Source organism: Pseudopipra pipra, chromosome W, assembly GCF_036250125.1.
Source record: "Pseudopipra pipra isolate bDixPip1 chromosome W, bDixPip1.hap1, whole genome shotgun sequence".
Lineage (NCBI taxonomy): Eukaryota > Metazoa > Chordata > Aves > Passeriformes > Pipridae > Pseudopipra > Pseudopipra pipra.
The window spans coordinates 4,730,778-4,754,712 of NC_087580.1; the positions used below are offsets into that span (position 1 = coordinate 4,730,778).

Here is a 23,935-nt window from a genome sequence, read left to right on the forward strand (position 1 = left end):
CTTAAAAGAACACCAGGATGGATTTAGAAAAAACTGTTAGTCATTAATCCATTCCTTTCTTGTGCCCACAAGAACTACTGGTGAGTGACCTCTCCCTGATCCCTCAGCACGACTTTAGAGCCTTTCCTCAATTAAACATTTCCCCCGATAATGAAAGACTGTATAAAAAGTCATAAATATAGTTAGGAAAATATTTTGGGTTGGGTGTATTTTGGTCCATCTTTTCTGGTATCATTTAAAGTGCAGGGCCCCCATCCCAGCCACGTGGGACCCCTTCAGCCAAAAACCTCCCCCCTGGGTTTCTCAGATTTCCAACCAGTGGTCATACATCTCCAACAGCTTCTCATTTCTTCTGGCTCTGGACTGTGCAGCTTTCACGGGGTGAAAGTTTGGAATAATTCTGTCCCCTGCCCGGGTGAGGAGGGGGGTGACAGAGCAGCATCTGGCACCAACCAGGGCCAGCCCATCACAGATCCCTTGGTTGGGAACTCTTAAATATTTGTAAGTAAGCAAGGTGCAAAAATGGACTTTGTTCCTTGGAAAATGAATCACACTGAGATCTGCTGGAGAACAGCCAAACAGCCAAAGAGCTGTACAAGTCAAAACCACGCCTCTGTTATTTGACTCTCTTCCCCTGTCTGTGGCTCAACAGACTCAGTTCCGGGAAATCAGCCACCCGTTGACAGCTGCCCTGCGAGGTGAGTACTCCAGAGCAGCCCCTGGGCTGCCAAACTCGGGGTGGTGGGTGCTCCCTGCCCACAGTGAGCCATGGCTGAGACAGGGCTGAGCCCCCACATCATGGGCTTGTCTCTGTGGGGGCTGCAATGACCACCTGATTAATTAAACGTGGCACGTTGAAGGGCAGGGAGGAGTAAACGCCAAAGGTCACAGTTTTACAGCTTTTGCTGCCGTGGGGTTGGTTTGAGTGTCTGCTGCGGGGTTGTGCTGGTTTGTCATTTTTGCTGCTTCTTCAGTGATTTTGTTCGGGTTTTTTTCAGCCCCTTGTTGCTGACAGAGTTGCTTCTTGGGAAGAGAATTGAGCAAATTGTGGTGCAAAGAGGTAAATAATGATATAAAAAGGACTTTAATTTGTTTCAGTCGAGTGGAATGAACAGTGATTTTGGGGGGAGCTGGAGAGAACCAGCAGGAAACCACGGTGGGATTGGGAGGGATTGAACCTGGGCAGGAGCTTGGGCTGCACCAGGGGGGGGTCTCACAACGTGAACCTTCGGGGGTCTTTTTAGGGGAATTTGTGGAATTTGTACAGTCAACACTGGGAGGCAGAAATTAGTCATCATAAAGGAGCAAAAATGAGAGTGGGAGTGGGTGAATCAGTAACTGCACTGGGTGCCTTTTATTTTCAAATTGACACTTCAGTTTTGCAAATACTAAAACCTTCACCAGGGCACTGGTTTCTGGCTCAGAATTGGGTTTGGGAGGGATTAAACTTGAGCAGGAGCTCAGGCTGCCCCAGTTGGGGTCTTACAAGGTGAACCTTCAGGGGTCTTTTTAAGGGAATTTGTTGAATTTGTTCAGTCGACACTGGGAGGCAGAAATTAAAGTAGGACTGAAATTGTGGCTTGAAATGAGGGGGTTGAATTTGTGCACTGGGGCTTCTGCCATATGAAGCAGGTCCAGACACATCATAGTTTAGTTTCTGAAATAACAAGCCCTTCATCTGTAACGATCTCTTCCCCACTTTCGTGCTCAGCTCCAGCTCAGAGCTTGGGCAAGGTCTGCCCTTTATCCTGTTGCACTTTAGAAACCCCCGAGATGAGGAAGCAACCCCCCTTCTGGCTCATCCTGTGTTTGTTTCTCCTACCAATTTAACCCTCTCACTGCTCTGGAAACACTGTTATCTGAGCACTCCTTGAGTTTTCTCCTGCAAATCCCCTCTGAGGGAACCACTTTGTGCTTTTTTCACATCTGTTTACCCACAATCAAACCTTTGCAGCTTTCAGAGCTGACTTTTGCAATGAAATATTGCTGTTTATCAGGACATGTTCCTGTTGCTGCTGATAACTTAACACAAGACCCAAGAGGACCAAAAGCTGCTGTCCCTGTTGGTTTGGGTGCAGGGAACCAGGTCGTGCTCCTGCAACAGTGGGCACAGGGAGGAGAAACCAGAGCAAAAGAAGCTTGTGTGGAGCCACGAACAGAAAACCCGAGCAGAAGAGATGCTGTGAACTGTCACAGGCTACTTTCCATCCTGTGTGTTTTTGCAAAAGGGCCCCCAAAGCACAAATTCTGCTCCAAGCCCTGGTGCCTTTTCCTCCCTTTTGGCAGCAGCTCCCGAGCCCTGAACAGGCTCCTGTCCCCTGCAAACACTTCAGCTGCCTTTGACCTGTGAGCTCTCAATGGCTTATTTATTTAATAAAGTGTTTTTAAACTTGTCTTTCTCTTTCATTCTGCTTAATTTGTTGGGGTTGTTTTTTTCGTCCTTAATCTTTGTCCCTCCTCTCTCTTTCCCTCCCTTATCTTTTCCCCTCCCCTCGGCCCTTTGTGCTGCCTCCTGTGCCAGAGGCGTGTTCAGCTCAGAACAAAGTCCTGCCAGACTGCCCTTGGCACCATGACAACGCTGAGAGCCAGTGCCAACCCCACAGGGGCTGTTGTGGCTGGCTGGGCTGTGGCCCAGGAGGTCTCAGCTCCCTGCAGGTCCCCTCAGCCTCTCCTCTCCTTCCACACCAGGCTGCCAAGTGCATCCACCCCACAGAGCCCAGGAGAACGTCAGCCCCGGGCCATGAGGTTTCTGTGCCACGATGGGGAAGGGAATCCAAAAGCCAAATTCTTCAATCCAGGAAGAAACACTGAACACCTGCAGTGATCCAGAGAAACAGTGCAAATGGGGTAATGCTGGGAAAACCCCAAACCTTCCGAGGGAGGGCGGGGTGTGGGAAGAGCATCTCGCTCCAGGGGGAGCACCAGTGGGATGGGGATGGAGCCTTTGGGTGGGTGTGGAGCAGCCCAGGCACAGCTGCACTGAATTCCATGCTGGGGAATTCACCTCTGGAGGCTGAAGATCCGTCTCCAGGCCCTCAAACACACCTTGGTGGCTTTGAAGGACTCCTGAGCCCCCAGAGGGCTCCCTGGATGGGCCTGGGTGGGCCTGGGGATGGACTGAGGGTCCAGCACAGGAGGGCAAAGCAGAGGGGAGAGGAGCCAGGCCATCCTCACCCTGCTCTTTCCTGCCCCAGGGTCCTACAGAACCGAGTCAGACCGGAGAACATCCCCCAAGACGTGTGTTCTCACTCAGAGTGTGCTCCTGGGGATCCTCACCTTGAGCCTGGTCGTGGCACTGACTGGTGAGTCCCACCCAGACACCCCCATGGGGAGGATCCAGGCCAGGCGCCTCCGTTTTGGGAGGTGGGAGGATCCCAGGACATTCCCAGCATCAAGGGAGGCTCCCAAAGTGGGTGACTCCCTTTTTTCCCTACACTTTGCTCCAGGCACCTGCTCCTCACTCAGTCACACCATTGCCTTTCCCAAGAGAATAATCCCCAGTTTCCCTCTTCCAGCTGCTGGAATAAACCAAGGAATCAACCCCATTTTGCTGCTTTTCAGGGCTGCCCACGTGTCTGACTCAGCTTTCTGTGTTTCAGTTCTCAGTGTGAGACCCCCTTTCCCTGAGCCGGAATTCTCCCACGTGTGCCCAGACACCTGGCCTGGTTTCCAAGGAAAATGTTATTATTTTTCTGAGGCTGAGGGCAACTGGAGCACGGGCCGGACAAGGTGTGAGGCCCTGGGAGCTTCCCTGGCCACCATAAGCACGAGGGTTGAACTGGTGAGGACTGGGATGAACTGGTGAGGACTGGGCTTGAGCCTCTGCAGCAGCACCGGGGTGGGAAACATGGGGAAACCAAGAGCATAAATCAGCCCCAAAACCCCCAGGCTGGCCCCAAAGTGCTGCCAGTGCTGGAGCCGGGAGCCAAGCCCTTGGGAAAAGCCCCAGGTCTGGCTGGGGGTGGACACAGGAGGGAAAGAGGAGGTGGGGAAGGCAAGACTGGCCAAAGCCAACGTTTCTTTGCCTTCCAGGCCTTCCTTCTGCGCTATAAAGGCGAAGCAAACCATTGGATCGGGCTGGGAATGAGGGATAACGGCTGGGAGTGGATCAATGGCACGGCCTTGAACGGCAGGTGGGTCCCTGTGTCCGTGCTGGAGCCCCGGGGTGGGCCCAGGGATTTCCTGGAGTCTGGGATGCCCCATCCTGGGATGGGCACCTTCTCCTGCCCCGTGTCCAGGCAGCTCCTGGCTTTCCATGGGGGGTTGGGATGGGCCGAGGTCGCTGCCCCCCAACCTGATCAGAGAATTAGAGACCCCCCCCCCCAGCCAAAGTCCTTCTCTGCCGGAGAGGAAATCCCAGCTCTTCTTAATTTTTGGAGGTAGTTTTCTTCCTTTCCTACCTTTTTCTCACTCTGGCCATGTTGGCATTGCAGGTTTGAGGTGAGGGGTGGAGGACCCTGTGGGTACCTGAACTATGGGTGGATCAGCTCGTCCCTGTGCCACACGGAGAAGAACTGGATCTGCAGCCGCCCCAATGACTATGTCCTGTGGAAGGGGAAATTAAGAGACCCCAAAACAGGAGTTTCACCCTAGATCTCCAACCAGATGAGGGAGCTTCACCCCAGCACTGCAACTGGAACTGCTGGGGGAACATCCCAGTTGTCCGGTCAGGAAATTTTCGCTGAATATCTCAAAAATATCTTGTATTGGAAAGCACCTCACAAGGATCATCAAGTCCAACCCTCAGCCCTGCCCAGGCCCATCCCCAGGAGTGACCCCCTGTGCCCCAGAGGATCATCCAAACCCTCCTGGAGCTCTGGCAGCTTTGGGGGCTGTGCCCACTACCCTGGGGAGCCTGGGCAGTGCCCCCCAACCAGCCTCTGGGGGAAGAACCTTTTCCTGGGATCCAACCTGACCCTACCCTGACACAGCTCCAGCCGTTCCCTGGGGTCGGCATCCAGAGGGATCTTGAAAAGTCCTCCAGCAAAGCCTTGGACACTGTCTCCCAGGCCACACTCCTGGAAAAGCTGCAGCCCATGGCCTGGACAGGGTTGCACAGGAAAGCAGGGATGGAGCCGCTTGGCTTATTGTTATCTGTAGTAATATAAAAGCATAAAAATAACTCTTAAGTATCAGGAACCAACATTATATGACCCTGAGAGAATCTCAAGGGGAGCTCAGCAACTTTAATGCAGACATGGTGAGATGTATCCATGTGTGTGTGAAATTGTTTGGGAGTATTTTCTCCTGCTCTGTAAATGCTTAATTAAAAAGTAGATATAGAGAAAAGTCACTAACAGGAATTTACTGCTTATGTAACAGGGTGCATAAACCATGAAAAAATTGTAATAAATTTTTTTTTTGTACCACACGAGGTCCGTGCCCGAGTGTGTCAGGTGGAGGCATCATCCAGCTTCCCAACTGCGGGCGAGGAGAGCTGGAAAGGGGCTTTTTGGCATATCCACTTGTAGTCACCGACACAGATATCAAGATCCAAGTGGTTGCCTTTCAGGGTCCCACACCCTTCATCCAGCTCCGGCAGGTCCCCAAACCTGCACGACAAAGGGTTTATTGGCTGAGAGGAGCAAAAAGTGTTGCAGTCCTGCCGGAAAGGAGACAAAGCGGTGTTTCTCTTGCCCTTTTCCTGCACTGTTTTCCGGGGGAGGTGCCCGGCTATGAGGGCGGTCAGTGCAGTGCAACCTCTCCTCTTCCTCGTCCCCGCCTTCCTCGGCGACGTCACGGGCCCGTCGGAATAAAACGCTCCGGCGGCCAAGAAATCGAGTCAGCGGCGGCGAGCGCGTGTTCCAGGTGCAGATGGGAGCACCGGGGCTCGGGGAGGGCGAAAAGGGGGGTCAGGCGGGTTCGTCCTGCCCTGGGTGGAGGGTGTCGGCGGTGCTGGGAGCGGGCTCTGGCGAGCACTGAGGGTGAAGAGTTTGGAGCGGTGGCCCCCGGTGGCTCTCAGCGGGTCTCAGCGCCGGCCCCGCGCAGCCCGATCGCTCACCGCGCCGCATCGGCCGCGGGGTCGGAAGGGGGGAGCGGGAGGAGCCACCGACCGGGCCGGCGGGGCTGTCCCTGTACCCAACCGTGCGCCCCCGTCGGGGATCGTCCCGGTTCCTCCCGGTCGGACAGAGTTGGCTGCCCCGTCCCCGGGAGTGTTCCCGGCCAGGTGGGACCGGGCTTGGAGCCACCGGAGCTGCTGCGAGGTGTCCGGGGCAGCGGGGGGATGGGATGGGCTTGAAGGTCCCTCCTATCCCAAGCCATTCTTGGACTGAATGACAGATGCGATCCTGCCATCCCGGGGCTGGAGCCACCGCGCTGCTGCTTTTGTTTCCGGTCCTTGGCACAGTTTACAAGCAGTGACTCTTTCATCAGCCCTCAGTGCCCCAGAGCTCCAAACTGGCCGGGCAGGAGCTGCTGGGCACAGTCCCCCTCTCTGGACTGTTCTCTATGTATTCTCTACAGTCTGACACAGTGCTCCTGTTAAATCTGCACTCAAAGAGGTTTTTTTTCACCCCCAGCGATGCCTCAGGTTCAAGTTGCGACTTGTCCCTCTTCTAACTTTGCAGTGATTCAAGATATGGAGAGTGGAAGCAACTGGAATGGTAGGAATGCAGAGGAGTCCCTGAGTCTCCGGGACAGAACAGAAAAAAGGAATATACACAAAATGATCCTCGAGAAATGTCAGGGTGAGTGCAGGGCCACCTGTGTCCTGTAGGGAGGGGACAGTGTCACCCCACCAGGACAGGGCTGGCAAGTGTGAGGCTGCTCCAGGTGCATGGAAGAGGCCTCTTGGCCCCATCAGTGGCTGGTGCCGACACTTCTGGCTGCTCTGGTGTTGGCTGGGGGGATGTGAGGGCTGGGCCTGCTCAGGACAGCTCCATCCTCACAGCCAGTGGCTCTTTCCAGCTCTAGGCAATTGGTTCAGATCCTGCTGAGGGCTGACTGTGCTCCTGGTGCTGTCTGTGCTCCTGAACGTGGCTTTTGTGGTGGATAAGATTGTGCTGGCAGGTGAGGAAGGAGCAGCTGCCTCAGCACAGAGGCAGCTCTGGGCACAGGGCTGGGCTCCCTTGGAGGGGAATCCTCAGACGTTCTCCCTTTCTCTCTCCAGGAAAAAGTCATGGAGAGATTCCAGTTACACCTAAGGATCCATGCTTTGTGCCTTCTCTTGAGGCCTGGGAGCAGCACAACAGCGTCTGTTACTACCTCCTGAAAGATGAGAGGACCTGGGAGCAGGCTCAGAATCGATGCTCCAAGCTCGGGGCCTCCCTGGCCGTGCTCAGTGACAAGGAAATGGTGAGTGAGGGGCTCTGGGGGGTGTGGGTGGCAGAGGGGAGGCTGGGGGGGGTTTCTGGCCCAGGGCAGCTCTCACTGCCCGCTCCTCTCTCCCTCCCAGGACCACATCTTCCACCTCAATGGCAACCTGGATTACTGGCTCGGGCTGCGGAGACGGGGCGAGCGGCTGCAGTGGGTGGACGGCAGCAGCTACAACTCCTCATGAGTCCCAGGGGGGGCAGGGGATGGGGGGGATGAGGCTGCTGGGACTGTCCCTCCTGGGCAGCGCTTGTCTCCTCATGTGCTGGGGGGAATGGGCAGAGACGACCTGTCCTGTTAACAGCCCTGCCCTGTAACAGTGCTGTCTCTGCTCCTCATTGCAGGCTGGAGGTCCTTGGCAATTCAGAGTGTGTGTACCTGGCGGACCATAAACTCAGGAGTGAGGACTGTTCAAAGCAGCTGCCGTATCTCTGCAGCAAACCCCAACCCCCAACCTCACCTGTAATGGAAGTGAGGGAGAAAGGACCTTCTCTATCCTGAAGACTCACAACTTTCCTTCTTCCACTAGCCCAGGGATGTCCTCCTGCAGGTGAACATTTGCTTTGTGACACATCTCAGCACAACCTCAGGAACCTCGGTGCCTTTTGTCATTGTCACCTCAGTAGCTGGTCTCAAGGAGGTGAACCTGCAGGGACATGATGTGGAAGTGGACATGTGCCTCTGTGGACTATGGGTTTCTTTCTCCAGAAGTTTTCCTAATTTTCTATGACTATATGTTTACACCTTAACGATGCAGATGTATAACACTACGTGTGCATATGAAGTATTTATCTGCTGCTCAACACTACATGAATCTGTGAATGTGAATGTACAATGTCCTGATTGTGGCCTCAGCAGAGTTACTGTATCAGTGCTGCTGCTGTGCTTCTCTCTTCTTCTCCTTTTTTACCCATTTGTATTAAAGTTTTTAGGACCCCACTGCTGTCCCTCGTGTCCTGGTCGGTGCGGGAGCTGCGGGGGCCGCTCGCCCCGTGCGGGGCGGGGAAAGGCCCGAGGGAACGCCCGAGGGTGCCGAGGTGGCTGAAGGAGCCCTGAGGGAGCCAAGATGGCGGAACAGCCCCCACAGAGTCCCCCTCACAGAACTGCCCTCACAGAACCGCCCTCACAGAGTCCCCCTCACAGAACTGCCCTCACAGAGTCCCCCTCACAGAACTGCCCTCACAGAACTGCCCTCACAGAACTGCCCTCACAGAACTGCCCTCACAGAGTCCCCCTCACAGAACTGCCCTCACAGAACTGCCCTCACAGAGTCCCCCTCACAGAACTGCCCTCACAGAGTCGCCCTCACAGAACCACCAGTTTCACCTGGCGGTGGAACCCATTGAGGACGGGGCTAAATGGCTCTTTGACCCGTCACTCTTGGCTCCCGTGGGGTGGGTTTAGAGTGAAGACACCGAAGGGAGGGGTGTTGGAATATGTGTGTTTATTTTGGGAGAGTTTGGTTGCAAAGGAAAGCAGGGATGGAGCCACTTGGCTTATTGTTATCTACAGTAATGTAAAAGCATAAAAATAACACTTAAGTGTCAGGACTGAGATTATATGACCCTGGGAGAAACTTAAGGGGAACTTGCAAGATAAATGCAGACGTGGTGATAAATCCGCATGTGTGTGAAATTGCTTGGTATTTTTCTCCTGGGTAGAGAATGCCTAGCTAAAAAGTAGATATAGAGAAAAGCTACTGACTGGAATTTACTGCTGATGTAACGGGGTGGATAAACCATGAAAGAACTGTAATAAATGATTTTGTTATACCACACGGTCCATTGCCGGAGTGTGTCAGGTGGAGGCATCATCCAGCTTCCCAACATCTCCTGCCGTGGGCGGGGAGAGCTGGAAAGGGGCTTTTTGGCAAACCCACTTGTGATCACTGGCACAGACATCAACATCCAAGCTCTTGCCTTTCAGGGTCCCACACCCTTCATCCACCTCCGGCAGGTCTCCAAACCTGCACGACAAAGGGTTTATTGCCCCATAACCAACCCTAACGTGCCCTGTGACCCCAATGTGCCCCAGGACCCCAACTCTTGGTCTGCAGAGTGTTGTCAGAGGAATAAGAGACCCTTGCATGGACCCCAGCGATGTGTGGACGTGGATCGAGGTCTCAAATGAATCAAAGCTGCTTTTTTACCCTCCCAGACCTCGGACACTCACCTGTGGGGGTCGTAGGGGGTGTCGTCCACCCACGTCCACTCCTTCTGCTGTGACCTCAACCCAACCCACACCGACCACGGGCGCCTGCCTGTGACACTCTCGACGTCCTCCTGGGACGTGGAAGGGACCAGTTGCTCCAAAAAAATCTCTCTGTGGGGAGTTCCGTGGGGTGTGAAGCCACAGCACAAACCTGACCCCCCAAATCCATGGGACACGAGCGGCCCGTGCTCTGAACCCCAAACCCTCCTGCTGCTGGGAGCCTTTTGCTCCCCTGCCCCCCTAAAAACCCAGGACTTCTGGGTCCTTTCCAAGCCTTTTCCTCCCTGTTTACCATTTCTGTCTCGTTCTTGAGCACCACCAGCTCGGAGCCCTGATCTTTGCAGCTTTTCCTGCCCCGAGTCCAGTTCCCCGATTCCTTGGAGAGCCAGTAGCATCTCTCCCCACGAAGCTGCCAGTCCTGGGGGCAAAACTTGCAGCCAGCAGGGGCTGGAGAGGAGGAAAGGCCACGAATGAGACACCCCAAAGGTGGGCAAGGTCTTCCCTGACCCCTCAAATGAAAGGCAACAAACCCTCGAGTCATTTCCCAGCGTTGTGGTTTTTCTGCTCTGCCACCACGAAGGAGGAGGAGGAAGAGGGAGAGGAGGGGGAGGAATGGGAGGAACAAGATTCAGTTGGGTGACCATGAGGGCACAGTGGGTGGTTGGGGTGCAGGAAGGGTGGTGAGAAACATCCCCCCTTGGGCTGAACATGCTCCTCCAGGGAGGTGGGACCGCCAAAAATCCCACGGAAAAGGGAATTCTTCCTTAAAAATGCTCCCTTTTGCCAAAGAACCCTCGGTGCAGGAATGCAGGGTCTCCTTGCAGGAGGAGCCCCCCAAGGTGCCACCTGAGCCTCTCCCAGCAGAGCCAGGTGGGAAGGGGGCTCACCTGGGGGGCTCTGCCCCTGGGGCTGGCAGAAGTACCGCACCAGGGATGGGAAGATGCATCGCTCCGTCTGGTTCCTGGCCTGGATCTCAACTCTGGCGTCACTTTCAGGACCTGGAGAGCCCTGAAAAACTGGGAGCAAAGTGAGAAGCTGAAGCCAAACCACAAACCCCACAGAGACAGGTCGGGTTTTGCCCCACAGTTAATAAATTAGGTCTGAAGCCCACGGGTCTTGCCCTCCTCCCTCCTTTGTGGGGATGCTCCAGGTGTACCCAGAGGGGTTTTGCTCTTGGCTCTCGTGTCTGCACCAACCCTCCAGGGCCTGAACCGCTGCAGCAAACCCAGATTTCCGCTACCAGGCCTCTGGCCAGGGTGTGAGATGGAGATAAGAGCTGGTTACTCACCACTCACATTTCGGAGCACCACCAGCACCAGCAGGACGAGGTGAGGAGGACTCTGTGCCACAACGGGCATGGGGCAGGAGCTGGAAGAGGCCACATTTAAGCTTAAAAATTGTAAAAAAATATGAAGAAGATTGGAGGTTTAGAGGAAAAACAAAACCAAACCCCTGTGCTGAGCTGTGAGTTCGAGCAGAAGTTTCTGGTTGCTTTGCTTCCTCCAAAGCCATAAATTCCCCCTGACAGGGCTCGAGCCAGGGCAGCACCCCTGGGGGGTTTGGGGGGCTCAGGGGGTGCAGCAGCCTCGGGAGCAGCCTCGAGGACCCAGGGACAGAGGGCAGGACCTGGGAACTCCCAAACGGGCTCAGTTTCCAGCTGGGAGTTGGTGGCTGTGGGTCCCTCCAGCCCTCGACTCCTCCAGGGTCCGGACGGGGCTCGGCCCCTTCCCTGCCCTCCCAGGGGTGGTGGCTCCCCTGGGGCTTCCTGGGGCCCCTTTTGGCCACCGAGTGAAGGGTCTGGGAAACAAAACTCTTCCAGTTCCGGAGATTTTCCAGCCTCTCCTGTCCCTGTCCCACTCCAGACAAGCCCAGATCCCATTTCAAAGGCCACCCCATGAGCTTGGAAACCTGAACATGGGGATGGAGAAGCGAAGGGACCCCAAAGGTAACAGACCCAAAACTCTTCCCAGGGCCTGAAATAAGCCTTTTTTCCCCCAAAATACACTCACCAGGACATTTCTCAGCCGGGGAAGGCCCATTCTCAGGATTTCTTAGATCGGCATGACCCATTTCCCCAGCCATGGTGGCTCTGGAGGTCGTTGGCGTGTCCCGAGAGCGACACCAGCCTCGGACACCTTCTCACCTCGTGACCAACGCGCGTCCGGCCCCAGGAAATGGCACCAACTGGGCCTTTTATGTTTCTTTGGGGTTTTTTTTAAACATATCTCTGTATTCTGCAGCCTCCCCTGTGCCTGGGGAAAGGGTTTGGGTGTCCCCAGCCAGGAGGAGGAGGAGGGGGGGGCTCACGTGGAGGTGCAGGAACACGCGCAGGGTTGGGCTGAACGGGGGGAAAATTATTAAATTAATCAAATTAATTTATTAAATTAACTCAAAAAGCCTCTGATTGAGGTTTTTAGGGGGTGAGGCTGAAATGTTAGGGTTAGGGTACAACTGTGGACTGTTAGAGAAGCAGGATGAGTTCCGGGATGGTTCTAGAAGGACAAAGAAACCCAGAGTCCCCAGTCCAGGCAGCCACACAGCAGCTTCCACATCATCTCCCCTCCCTGCAGGCTCATCTCCTTCAGCCCAGGCACTGAGGTGACCCTGAGGGGTTGCACTGAGGTATCCGTGGCACCAAACTCTGAGGTGATGCTGATAAATAACTGCAAGGCAGGTGGAGAGCTGAGGTGTGCTGAGAGAAGATGCAAAGCTGTTGAGTCTTCAGGATGGAGAAGGTCCCCTTCCCACCGTTTATTCCAGGTGATCCTGGGGTCTGTTGCAGAGGTAAGGCCGCTGAGCCGAGCAGAGCCCGCTCCTGAAGCGCCGGTGGCCCAGGTACACACACTCTGAGTCACCGAGGATGGGGACCCTGCAAGGAGGAGCAGAGACAGCGCTGGCACCACAGGGGGGGACAGTCTGTGCCCCCCTGTCCCCCCATCCCCCCGGGACTCACAAGGAGTTGTAGCTGCTGCCGTCCACCCACTGAAACCTCTCGCCCCGTCTCCACAGCCCGAGCCAGTAATCCAGGTTGCCATTGAGGCGGAACAGGAAGCCCTGGGAGGGAGAGAGGAGCGGGCAGTGAGAGCTGGCCCAGGCCAGGAACCCCCCTCAGCCTCCCCTCTGCCACCCACACACCCCCCAGAGCCCCTCACTCACCATCTCCTTGTCGCTGAGCACGGCCAGGGAGGCCCCGAGCTCAGAGCACCGATCCTGAGCCTGCTCCCAGGTCCCCTCATCCCTCGAGAGGTAGTAACAGACCCTGTTGTACCCGACCCAGGCCTCAGGACAGGCTAGAAACTCTGGAATCCCGGGTGTGACTGGAATCTCTCCAAGTCTTCTCACTGAAGAAGGAAAGGGAGAATGTCTGAGGATTCCCCTCCACAGGGAGCCCAGCCCTGTGCCCAGAGCTGCTTCTGAGCTGAGGCAGCTGCTCCTCCCTTACCTGCCAGCACAGCCACGGCCATCACCAAAGCCAGGAGCAGGAGCAGAACCACTGCCAGGGCGAGATGCCCTGGGAGCCTCGTGCCTGGGGCAGGAAAGAGCCATGAGGACGGGGCTCACATCCCTCACAGGGCTCTTCCAGACCCCTGGAGCAGCCTCACACCTGCCAGCCCTGCCCTGGTGGGGTGACACTGTCCCCTCCCCACAGGACACAGGGCTGGCCCTGCAATCACCCAGAAGGCGTTTTCTTGTTTGCTGATCAATCCTGGGGACCCAGGGGCTCCTTCACAACCCCGTCCCCGGAGCAGAATCCACCCTCCACGTCCAAACTCACGAGTGCCCTCTCTCTACCTGTGACAAGCTGCATCTCGAGGCATAAGTGGTGCTGGCAAAGCCTCTTTCAGCCCAGGCTTGGGGGTGGTTTTACCACCACTGTTGAGGCAGAGTGGAGAGACCATGATGAGAGGACACGGCTGGGCCCTGTGGGACACTCGGGCTCAGGAAGGCGATGCCAGCAAAGTCCTGCCCTGTCCGTTCACAGTGACCTGTGGAGAACAAACGGGAGCTCAGGGTCCAGCTCCTGCAGCCTCAGCTCCATCCCCGGTCCCCTCATGGGCCCTTCCCAGCCCGGGAACAGCCCCTGCCCTGGCACTTTGGAGCGTTTCCAGGAAAGGATTCTGTTTACAGGCTGGGATATAGTGGTTTATGAAAGGGAGGTGGTTACACCACTATGCAAGTCCGGGTTGTCCTAGCGGCCTTTCACAGAATCATCGACCAGTTTGGAAAAGACCTCCGAGATCACCAAGTCCAACCCTCGATCCAACCCCGCCGTGCTTCCCAGACCATGGCACTGATGCCACATCCAGTCTCACCTTCAACACCGCCAGGGACGGGGACTCCAGCCCCTCCCTGGGCAGCCCATTCCAATGGCTGATTACTCACTCTGCAAAGAATTCCCGCCTAACATCCAACCTAAACCTCCCCTGGCACAGCTTGAGACCGCGCCCTCCTGTCCCACTGCTGGTTCCTGGGAGAAGAGCCCGAAGCCCACCCAGCTCCCCCCTCCTGTCAGGGAGTTGTAGAGAGTGAGGAGGTCTCCCCTGAGCCTCCTCCTCTCCAGGCTGAGCCCCCCAGCTCCCTCAGCCTCTCCTCAGAGGACCTGTGCTCTCACTGCGTTACGGAACGATTTGGGCTGAACGGGACCTTAAATCCACCTTTAAAACGCGGGGAAGGACCAAACCGCCAGAACCCCCGAGCGCCTCCAGCCCCAGGAGAAGCGAACGCGGGTCTCACCTGCGCCGGGGCCGCGTCCGAGCTCCGCCGCCGCCTCACCGGGGTCCGGACACTGCCGTCGCTCCCGGTGTGGCCACGACTCCGAGGACTCCGTGGACGAGAATTCCGTGGACTCCTTCGTGGGCGTGCCCCACCCTCACGGCCGTGACCAATCAGCGCGCGGGAGCCAAGAGTGACGGGTCAAACAGCCAATAGCGAGGCTTTGGCCCCGTCTGCAGTGGGAGCCGCTGATTGGTGGAACCGTGAGGGCGTTCCTCCATTTTGGCTCCCTCAGGGCGAACGTGCCCCCCCCCCCCCGGTACCCGCGGACGTTCCCTCGGGTCTTTCCCCGCCCCGCACGGGGAGAGCGGCCCCCGCAGCTCCCGCACCGACCAGGACACGAGGGACAGCCGTGGGGTCGTGCAAACTTTAATATAAATGTAAAAAAAGGAGAAGGAGAGAGAAGCACAGCGGCAGCACTGATACAGTAACTCTGCTGAGGCCACAATCAGGACATTCTACATTCACATTCATAGGTTCATATAGCTTTCAGCAGCGGCTAAATACTTCATTTGTCATGGCTAGGCTTCACGAACGAAGATTAAGGAAGGCTCTATCCACATTTGTTACAGGCACGCTGGTGGCTAATGAGGCCAATATGAGATAGACATAACCGATTGCAAAAGGCACAGCAGAAAGACTCCTTAGAGGGTAAAAATACTTCACATGCGCACATTAAAGCACCGTGGTGTTATGCACCTACACCAATATAAACAGTCGTAGAAAATTAGGAAAACTTGTGGAGAAAGAAGCCCCTAGTCCATGGAGGCACACATCCACTTCCACATCATGTCCCTGCAGGTTCACCTTGAGATCAGCTACTGAGGTAACAATGACAAAAGGCACCGAGGTTCCTGAGGTTGTGCTGAGATGTGTCACAAAGTAAACATTCACCCGCAGAAGGACATCCCTGGGCTAGTGGAAGAAGGAAAGCTGTGTCTTCAGGATGGAGAAGGTCCTTTCTCCCTCACTTCCATTACAGGTGAGGTTGGGGTTTGCTGCAGAGATACGGCAGCTGCTTTGAACAGTTCTCACTCCTGAGTTTATGGTCCGCCAGGTACACACACTCTGAATTGCCCAGGACCTCCAGCCTGCAATGAGGAGCAGAGACAGCGCTGTTACAGGGCAGGTCTGTTAACAGGACAGGTCGTCTCTGCCCGTTGCCCCAGCACATGAGGAGACAAGCGCTGCCCAGGAGGGACAGTCCCAGCAGCCTCATCCCCCCCATCCCCTGCCCGTCCCCCCAGGACTCACGAGGAGTTGTAGCTGCTGCCGTCCACCCACTGCAGCCGCTCGCCCCGTCTCTGGAGCCCGAGCCAGTAATCCAGGTTGCCATTGAGGCGGAAGAGGAAGCCCTGGGAGGGAGAGAGGAGTGGGTAGTGAGAGGTGGCCCAGGCCAGGAACCCCCCTCAGCCTCCCCTCTGCCACCCACAGCCCCCAGAGCCCCTCACTCACCATCTCCTTGTCGCTGAGCACGGCCAGGGAGGCCCCGAGCTTGGAGCACCGATCCCGAGCCTGCTCCCAGTTCCCCTCATCCCTCGAGAGGTAGTAACAGACCCTGTTGTACCCGACCCAGGCCTCGGGACAAGCCAGAAACTCTGGAGCCCCGGGTGTGACTGGAATCTCTCTAAGTCTTTCTGAAGAAGGAAAGGGAGAACGTCTGAGGATTCCCCTCCACAGGGAGCAGGGAGCCCAGCCCTGTGCCCAGAGCTGCCTCTGTGCTGAGGCAGCTGCTCCTTCCTCACCTGCCAGCACAGCCACGGCCATCACCAAAGCCAGGATCAGGAGCACAGACAGCACCAGGAGCACAGTCAGCCCTCGGCGGGATCTGAACCAATTGCCTGGAGGAAGAAAGAGCCACTGGCCGTGAGGACGGGGCTTTGCTGAGCAGGCCCAGCCCTCACATCCCCCCACCCAACACCAGAGCAGCCAGAAGTGTCGGCACCAGCCACTGACGGGGCCGAGAGGCCTCTTCCATGCACCTGGAGCAGCCTCACACTTTGCCAGCCCTGCCCTCGTGGGGTGACACTGTCCCCTCCCTATAGGACACTGGTGGCCCTGCAATCACCCAGATGTTTTCTGAGGGTCTTCCTTGTTTCTGATCCATCCTGGTGACTCAGGGACTCCTCTGTATTCTCACCATTCCAGTTGTGTTCACCCTCCATATCTTGAATCACTGCAAACTTAGAAGAGGCACCTTCTTGAAGGGGACAAGCCGCGTCTTGAACCTGAGGCATCACTAGGGGTGAAATAAAAACCCTCTTTGAGTGCAGATTTAACAGGAGCACTGTGTCAGACTGTAGAGAATACATAGAGAACAGTCCAGAGAGGGGGATTGTGCCCAGCGGCTCCTGCCCACAGCAGTTTGGAGCCCAGGGACACTGAGCGCTGAGGAATGAGTCACTGCTTGCAAAATGTCCCAGGGAGCAGCAGGAAAAGCAGCACCTCGATCTTCTCCAGGCTGGCTGCAGGATCGCATCTGTCATTCAATCCAAGAATGGTTTGGGACGGGATGGGACCTTCAAGCCCATGCCATCCCCCCGCTGCCCCGGACACCTCGCAGCAGCCCCGGTGGCTCCAAGCCCGGTCCCACCTGGCCGGGAACACTCCCGGGGACGGGGCAGCCAACTCTGTCCGACCGGGAGGCACCGGGACGATCCCCGACGGGGGCGCACGGTTGGGTACAGAGACAGCCCCGCCGGCCCGGTCGGTGGCTCCCCCCGCTCCCCCCTCCCCGACCCCGCGGCCGATGCGGCGCGATGAGCGATCGGGCTGCGCGGGGCCGGCGCTGAGACCCGCTGAGAGCCACCGGGGGCCACCGCTCCAAACTCTTCACTTCCAGCGCCCGCACCGCCAGCACCCCCCGGCCCAGGGCAAGGCGAACCCGCCAGACCCCCCTTTTCGCCCCCTCCCGCTCCCCGAGCCCCCGCAGCACCGAGCGGATCCCACCTGCGCCTGGACCGCCCGCACCCCTCGCCCGGCTCCGCCCCTTGTCACCAACGCCGCCGGCTGCCTCCGCCGGTGGGTCGCTCCACAGGGGGAACACGGGAGGGGCGGGGGGACGAGGAGGAACACGGGGACACGGCGCTGACCCAGGGATGCGGCGCGATGATCGGGCTGCGATCGGGCTGCGCGGGCCGCGCGGGCTGCGCGGGGCCGGCGCTGAGACCCGGTGAGAGCCACCGGGGGCCACCGATCGAAACACTTCACCCCCAGCGCCCGCCAGAGCCCCCTCCCCAGAACCGCCGACACTCTCCACCCAGGACAAGGCGAACCCTCCAGACCCCCCTTTTCGCCCCCTCCCGCTCCCGGAGCCCCGGCAGCACCGAGCGGATCCCACTTGCCCCTGGACCGCACCTCGTGGCGGGAGAGGGCTGTCCCGCCCTCCGCCGGGGTGGGCGGCCAGAGCCCGGCTCCCAGCACACACTCTCCACCCAGGGCAAGGCGAACCCTTCAGACCCCCCTTTTCGCCCCCTCCCGCTGCCCGAGCCCCGGCAGCACCGAGCGGATCCCACCTGCGCCTGGACCGCCGAAGACGGCCGGCTCCGTCCCCCCGCCGGCTCCGCCCCTCCGCCGGCTCCGCCCCCCCGCCGCCGCCGGCGCCGGCCGGCTCCAGAGGGGACACGGGAGGGGCGGGGGGACGAGGAGGAACGCGGGGACACGGGGGTGACCCGGGGATGCAGCGCGATGAGCGATCGGGCTGCGCGGGGCCGGCGCTGAGACCCGGTGAGAGCCACCGGGGGCCACCGCTCCAAACACTTCACCCCCAGAGCCCGCCAGAGCCTCCTCTCCAGCACCGCCGGCACTCCCCTTTTTCGCCCCCTCCCGCTCCCCGAGCCCCGGCAGCACCGAGCGCATCCCACCTGCGCCTGGACCACACGCGCTCTCCTCCCTTCTCCCTTCTCTTTCTCCTTCTCCCTTCTCCCTTCTCTTTCTCCTTCTCTTTCTCCTCCTTCTTCTCCGCCGCCGCTTCCCCGCGTTTGGGTACCTGCCGTTCAGTGCTGGCGGGCGGGTGTAACAGGAGCCGTTCCCCGGAGGGCCCCGTCACACCGAGGGGGCGGTGGCGGCTGCGGCACCGGGCGAGAGGAGAGGAGGGACTTCGGACCACACAGAGCTTTTTGCCAGTCCAATTTGGGGGAGGCGGAGGGGGCTCGGCGGGCTGGGGGGTCCCCGGACCGGCAGGAGGGCGGGTGGGACAGTCCTGCTCAGAGGGTCGTGGGTGAGCGAATCTCCCCGGGAATATCCCTGCGACTGTGTGTAGGTGGCTCAGGAAAAGTAGGGAGTGAAAGGCTTGCCCTAATCATTTTAGTGGGGCAGAAGCTTGTGTGCCCTTATGAGGTTGTGAGCTGTGCTGGTGGAGATACGTGCCCTTCCTAATAACCCCCAGTGCCTCCCAGTATCCCCCAGATCCTCCCAGCGTGCCCTAGTGCCCTCCAAGTGCCCACCAATACTCCCTAGTGCCTCCCAGCCCAGATCCAGTGTTCCCCAGTGCCCACCAGTCTTTTCCCAGTCCCCCCCTGTGCCCTCCAATGCTCCCTGATGCTCCCCAGTGCCTCCCAGTACCTGCTGGGGGGCAAGGGAGGGAAATGAGGTCCCCCGGGATGTGTTTTCCCTGGGATGGAACACGGGAAGGGAAGGGGCTGTCGGTGCTGACCAGGACATGAGGGACAGCAGTGGGGTCGTACAAACTTTAATACAAATGAGTAAAAAAGGAGAAGAAGAGAGAAGCACAGCAGCAGCACTGATACAGTAACTCTGCTGAGGCCACAATCAGGACATCCCAGGTTCACATTCATTGATTCAAGTAGCGTTCAGCAATGGAAAAATACTTCACACGAGCACATTCAGGCACTCGTGCTTGAATACAGTGCATGTAGTGTAAACTGTTAGAGTATAAATATAAAGTAAATATAAATAGAGAATGAGGAAGACTTGTGGAGAAAGAAACCCCTAGTCCATGAAGGCACACGTCCACTTCCACATCATGTCCCTGCAGGTTCACCTCCTTGAGACCAGCTACTGAGGTGACAATGACAAAAGGCACCGAGGTTCCTGAGGTTGTGCTGAGATGTGTCACAAAGCAAATGTTCATCTGTGGAAGGACATCCCTGTGCTAGTGGAAGAAGGAAAGCTGTGAGTCTTCAGGATGGAGAAGGTCCTTTCTCCCTCACTTCCATTACAGGTGAGGTTGGGGTTTGCTGCAGAGATACGCCCGCTCTGTTGAACAGTCCTCACTCCTGAGTTTATTGTCCGCCAGGTACACACACTCTGAATTGCCCAGGACCTCCAGCCTGCAATGAGGAGCAGAGACAGCACTGTTACAGGGCAGGTCTGTTAACAGGACAGGTCGTCTCTGCCCGTTGCCCCAGCACATGAGGAGACAAGCGCTGCCCAGGAGGGACAGTCCCAGCAGCCTCGTCCCCCCCATCCCCTGCCCGTCCCCCCGGGACTCACGAGGAGTTGTAGCTGCTGCCGTCCACCCACTGCAGCCGCTCGCCCCATCTCCGCAGCCCGAGCCAGTAATCCAGGTTGCCATTGAGGCGGAAGACGTGGCCCGGGGAGGGAGAGAGGAGGTGGTCCTGTGAGGGAGAGAGGAGCAGGCAGTGAGAGCTGCCCCGGGCCAGGAACCCCCCTCAGCCTCCCCTCTGCCACCCAAACACCTCCCAGAGCCCCTCACTCACCATTTCCTTGTCACTGAACACGGCCAGGGAGGCTCCGAGCTTGGAGCATCGATTCTGAGCCTGCTCCCAGGTCCTCCAATCCCTCAAGAGGTAGTAACAGACGCTGTTGTGCTGCTCCCAGGCCTCAGGACAAGCCACACGCTGTGAAAACTTAAGTGCAACTGGAGAGACAAAGGGAGACAAAGAATCTGAGGATTCCCCTCCACACAGAGCATGGACCCCAGCCCTGTGCAGAGGGGTTGGGCGAGGCAGCTGCTCCTCCCTTACCTGCCAGCACAATCACAGCCACCACTAAAACCAGGATCACACACAGGAGCACAGTCAGCCCTCGGCAGGATCTGAACCAATTGCCTAGAGCTGGAAAGAGACAGTGGCCGTGAGGATGGAGCTGTCCTGAGCAGGCCCAGCCCTCACATCCCCCCACCCAACACCAGAGCAGCCAGAAGTGTTGTCACCAGCCACTGATGGGGTGAGAGGCCTCTTCCAGACCCCTGGAGCAGCCTCACACTTGCCAGCCCCGTCCTCTGTTGGCAACACTGTCCCCTCCCTACAGGCCACAGGTGGCCCTGCACTCACCCTGACATTTCCCAAGGATCGTTTTTTGTATATTCCTTTTTTCTGTTCCATCCTGGAGACTCAGGGACTCCTCTGCATTCTCACCATTCCAGTTAGAAGAGGCACCTTCCTGACCAGGACAAGCCCCATCTTGAACCTGAGGCATTGCTAGGGGAGAAAAAAACCTCTTTGAGTGCAGATTTAACACCACTACAGATGTTTGCCTGGTGTTCCTGCGACCAGGAACCTGCGACTCCTGGTGCTGGGAGCGGGTGAGGGTCAGAGTGTCGTCCACGTGCCCCTCCTGGTGCAGGATGGCCTGGGGGGGAGACGGGGGGGGGTTAGAGGGGGGACCTCAAATCCTCAGGGACCCCCCAGGCTCCCCCAGATACACACAGACTTACAGGGACCTCCCCAGACTCATAGTGACCCCCCAGAGCCCCCTGCCCCTCCTGGTGCAGGATGGCCGGGGGGGGGGCATGGAGGGGTCAGAGGGACCCCCGGGGACCCCTCCGAATCCACAGAGACCCACAGGGACACTCCCAGACCCACAGGGACCCCCCAAGGTAAATAGGACCCCCCAGAGGCCCCCACAGTCCATGTGCCCCTCCTAGTGCAGGATGGCCTGGAGGGGGCACAGCAGGGGGTCAGAGGGGCTCCCCACATCCTCAGGATAATGGGTGGGTCCGTTGGTGTGAGGTCAAGGCAGAGCTCCTGGAGAAGCTCTTCCCACACTCCCCACACTTGCAGGGTCTCTCTCTGGTGTGGATGTGCCGGTGCTTGACAAGACTGGAGCTCTGCTTGAAGCCCTTCCCGCAGTCGGTGCCTCTCCCCTGTGTGTGTCTGCTCATGCCTGAGGACATCTGAGCTGGTCTGAAACCTCTCCCCACATTCCAAGCACTTGTAGGGCCGTTCCCCACTGCGGATGTGCCGGTGTTGGATCAGGGTGGAGCTGTCACTGAAGCTCTTCCCACACTCCCCACACGGGTAGGACCGTTCCCCAGAGCATTGTGTCAGACTGTAGAGAATAGGTAGAGAACAGTCCAGAGAGGGACTGTGCCCAGCGGCTCGTGCCTGGACTAATGAGTCACTGCTTGTAAACTGTGCCGGGGACTGGAAAGAAAAGCAGCAGCGCCGTGGCTCCAGCCCCGGCATGGCAGGATCGCATCTGTCATTCAGTCCAAGAATGGCTTGGGATAGGAGGGACCTTCAAGCCCATCCCATCCCCCCGCTGCCCCGGACAGGTCGCAGCAGCTCCGGTGGCTCCAAGCCCGGTCCCACCTGGCCGGGAACACTCCCGGGGACGGGGCAGCCAACTCTGTCCGACCGGGAGGCACCGGGACGATCCCCGACGGGGGCGCACGGTTGGGTACAGAGACAGCCCCGCCGGCCCAGTCGGTGGCTCCCCCCGGTCCCCCGTCCCCGACCCCGCGGCCGATGCGGCGCGATGAGCGATCGGGCTGCGCGGGGCCGGCGTTGAGACCCGCTGAGAGCCACCGGGGACGGCCGCTCCAAACTCTTCACCCTCAGTGCCCGCCAGAGCCCGCCAGAGCCCCCTCCCCAGCACCACCAGCACTCCCCGCCCAGGGCAAGGCGAACCCGCCGGACCCCCCTTTTCACCCCCTCTGCTCCCCGAGCCCCGGCAGCACCGAGCGGTTCCCACCTGCGCCTGGACAACACGCGCTCTCCTTCTCCTTCTTCTCCTCCTCTTTCTCCTTTTCCTTCTTCTCCGCCGACGATTCCCCGCGTTTGCACACCTGCGTTTCAGCGCCGGGGCATTTCAGGCACACGGGGGCGGGTGCAACATGACGCGCTGACCAGCTCCGACCAATGAGAGGAGCGTAGGAAGAAAGCCCGGGGCGCTCCGATCGCCGGGCAGCCGGGCGCGGTTCGTTCTCGTTCTCACCCGGGGCGCTCTGATCGCTGTGCAGCCGAGCACGGCAATGTTCGTCGTTCTCCTTCTCTCCCGGCGCGGCACGATCGCTGTGCAGCCCAGCAGGGCGCTGTTCGTTCTCGTTCTCGCCCGGCGCTGTTCGTCATTCTCCTTCTCTCCCGGCGCGGTCAGATCGCCGTCCAGCAACTGCATCCTGCAGTCCTCTGAGGAACTTTTCTCCTTCAAGAAGAACACGGGCTGGTTTGACGAAAACAATTAAGAGATCCAGGAATTGTTGAGGGAGAGCTGCCCACCGAGCACACCTCGCTCAGCCTTCTTGTCATGTAAGAAAAGCCGCCTTTCGTCTCGCACGCAGCAAGCTCCAACAGCAACTCCGTGACATCCAGAACAAGTGGTGGATCAGTCTAGCAGGAAAAATTCAATTATGCGCAGATACGGGTGATCACAGAGGATTCTATGAGGCCCTGAAAACAGCATACGGACCTACACACCAGGTCCCCCTCTAGTCGGTGAGAGCCACCGGGGGCCGCCGGTCCAAACACTTCACCCTCGGTGCTCGCCAGAGCCCGCTCCCAGCACCGCCGACACACGCGACACTGAGGTCCACAGGGTCAAGGCAGAGGCGAGATTGTCCCGGGGGCGGGGACGAGGCAGAGGAGAGATTGTCGCCGAGGAGGGCAGGGACGAGGCAGAGGACGCGAAAATGTTGCCGAGGAGGGCGGGGACGAGACAGAGGAGAGACTCTCGCTGAGGAGGCAGTGACGAGGCAGAGGACGCGAAAATGTTGCCGAGGAAGGCAGGGACGAGGAAGAGGCGAGATTGTCGCTGAGGAGGGCAGGGACGAGGCAAACGCGAAAATGTTGCCGAGGAGGGTGGGGACAAGGCAGACCCGAAAACGTCGAGGAAGGTAGGGACGAGGCAGAGGAGAGATTGTCGCTGAGGAGGCAGTGACGAGGCAGACGGGGACGAGGCAGAGGAGAGATTGTCCCGGGGGCGGGGACGAGGCAGAGGAGAGACTGTCGCTGAGGAGGGCAGGGTCAAGGCAGACGCGAAAATGTTGCCGAGGAGGGCAGGGACGAGGCAGAGGCGAGATTGTCGCCGAGGAACGCAGGAATACGTGGAGACCCAAGGAACATGGGGGGACACGGGGGGGGACGCAGAAGACACGGGGGGACACGGAGGAACACAGGGACACGGGGGTGACCCAGGGGGACACGGGACGGGGCGGTTACGGGACGGCACATCCTCCACGGAGGAGGCCGGGTCTGAGGAGTACACGAGGGCTCCCCGACCAGTTGCAGCCCTAAAAAACGAGGACTTTGCTGTCCGCCTTGGAGGTGCGCACGGGGGATAAAGGATCCTCTGCCCCCACCCCACCCCGTGCCCCCAGCAGTGGCTCTGCCCCCCCCTCGTACGGGGCTGTGTTTGGGGTTTCGATGCCCTTTGGGACCTGGATGTACCCCCGTAACAGCCCCGTCCCGTGTTCCTCTTGGTCCCCCCGTGTCCCTGT

At 58.4% G+C, this 23,935-nt stretch overlaps 7 protein-coding genes and 2 pseudogenes across 10 annotated transcripts in view; 4 read left to right on the top strand and 5 right to left on the bottom strand.

Moving 5' to 3' along the window:
• The window catches only part of LOC135404800 (class II histocompatibility antigen, B-L beta chain-like), a 230,248-nt pseudogene that overhangs the window by 176,804 nt on the left and 29,509 nt on the right, over positions 1–23,935 (top strand).
• Positions 1–23,935, bottom strand: part of LOC135404463 (C-type lectin domain family 2 member B-like) — a 110,472-nt gene that overhangs the window by 9,223 nt on the left and 77,314 nt on the right. The gene's annotated exons all lie outside the window — the stretch shown is intronic.
• Positions 1–23,935, top strand: part of LOC135404462 (C-type lectin domain family 2 member D-like) — a 110,023-nt gene that overhangs the window by 409 nt on the left and 85,679 nt on the right. The gene's annotated exons all lie outside the window — the stretch shown is intronic.
• On the top strand, positions 559–5,366 carry LOC135404465 (C-type lectin domain family 2 member D-like). Its single transcript, XM_064639238.1, has 6 exons — positions 559–698; positions 2,689–2,847; positions 3,195–3,302; positions 3,600–3,781; positions 4,033–4,133; positions 4,434–5,366. The coding sequence occupies exons 2-6, from the start codon at positions 2,760–2,762 to the stop codon at positions 4,591–4,593; spliced, it is 639 nt and encodes a 212-aa protein (XP_064495308.1). The 5' UTR covers positions 559–698; positions 2,689–2,759; the 3' UTR covers positions 4,594–5,366.
• On the top strand, positions 6,985–8,250 carry LOC135404484 (early activation antigen CD69-like; the record flags this gene model as incomplete). Its single annotated transcript, XM_064639261.1, has 3 exons — positions 6,985–7,293; positions 7,394–7,491; positions 7,653–8,250. Coding segments are annotated over 3 exons (567 nt in total), but the record flags the coding sequence as incomplete, so codon positions are not given.
• Positions 8,960–10,880, bottom strand: LOC135405997 (uncharacterized). Its single transcript, XM_064640508.1, is given in 5 exon segments — positions 8,960–9,323; positions 9,482–9,595; positions 9,598–9,969; positions 10,410–10,592; positions 10,811–10,880. Coding segments are annotated over 5 exon segments (954 nt in total). The 3' UTR covers positions 8,960–9,108.
• On the bottom strand, positions 11,877–16,532 carry LOC135405998 (C-type lectin domain family 2 member D-like). Its single transcript, XM_064640509.1, has 5 exons — positions 16,364–16,532; positions 16,041–16,136; positions 15,751–15,932; positions 15,550–15,650; positions 11,877–12,391 (listed from the first exon to the last, which is right to left on the bottom strand). The coding sequence occupies exons 1-5, from the start codon at positions 16,530–16,532 to the stop codon at positions 12,274–12,276; spliced, it is 666 nt and encodes a 221-aa protein (XP_064496579.1). The 3' UTR covers positions 11,877–12,273.
• Positions 18,970–22,909, bottom strand: LOC135404469 (C-type lectin domain family 2 member B-like). Its single transcript, XM_064639245.1, has 7 exons — positions 22,728–22,909; positions 22,195–22,644; positions 20,553–20,699; positions 20,244–20,333; positions 19,977–20,137; positions 19,750–19,874; positions 18,970–19,586 (listed from the first exon to the last, which is right to left on the bottom strand). Exons 3-7 carry the CDS (start codon positions 20,695–20,697, stop codon positions 19,472–19,474), a joined length of 636 nt encoding a protein of 211 aa, XP_064495315.1. The 5' UTR covers positions 20,698–20,699; positions 22,195–22,644; positions 22,728–22,909; the 3' UTR covers positions 18,970–19,471.
• Positions 18,970–23,935, bottom strand: part of LOC135404803 (uncharacterized) — a 79,139-nt pseudogene continuing 74,173 nt past the window's right edge.

Excerpts from the sequence above, each read along its gene's own strand:
- LOC135404465 (XM_064639238.1), top strand. The coding sequence starts at position 2,760 with ATGGGGAAGGGAATCCAAAAGCCAAATTCTTCAATCCAGGAAGAAACA. Across the intron at positions 3,303-3,599 it reads CCTGGTCGTGGCACTGACTG|TTCTCAGTGTGAGACCCCCT; the intron begins GTGAGTCCCACC and ends TCTGTGTTTCAG. Across the intron at positions 3,782-4,032 it reads TAAGCACGAGGGTTGAACTG|GCCTTCCTTCTGCGCTATAA; the intron begins GTGAGGACTGGG and ends TTTGCCTTCCAG.
- LOC135404469 (XM_064639245.1), bottom strand. The coding sequence starts at position 20,697 with ATGCCTCAGGTTCAAGATGGGGCTTGTCCTGGTCAGGAAGGTGCCTCT. Across the intron at positions 20,334-20,552 it reads GATCCTTGGGAAATGTCAGG|CTCTAGGCAATTGGTTCAGA; the intron begins GTGAGTGCAGGG and ends GTCTCTTTCCAG. Across the intron at positions 19,587-19,749 it reads GGCAGCAGCTACAACTCCTC|GCTGGAGGTCCTGGGCAATT; the intron begins GTGAGTCCCGGG and ends TCCTCATTGCAG.
- LOC135405998 (XM_064640509.1), bottom strand. The coding sequence starts at position 16,532 with ATGCCTCAGGTTCAAGACGCGGCTTGTCCCCTTCAAGAAGGTGCCTCT. Across the intron at positions 16,137-16,363 it reads GACCCTCAGAAAACATCTGG|GCAATTGGTTCAGATCCCGC; the intron begins GTGATTGCAGGG and ends TTCTTCCTCCAG. Across the intron at positions 15,651-15,750 it reads TGCTCAGCGACAAGGAGATG|GGCTTCCTCTTCCGCCTCAA; the intron begins GTGAGTGAGGGG and ends TCTCCCTCCCAG.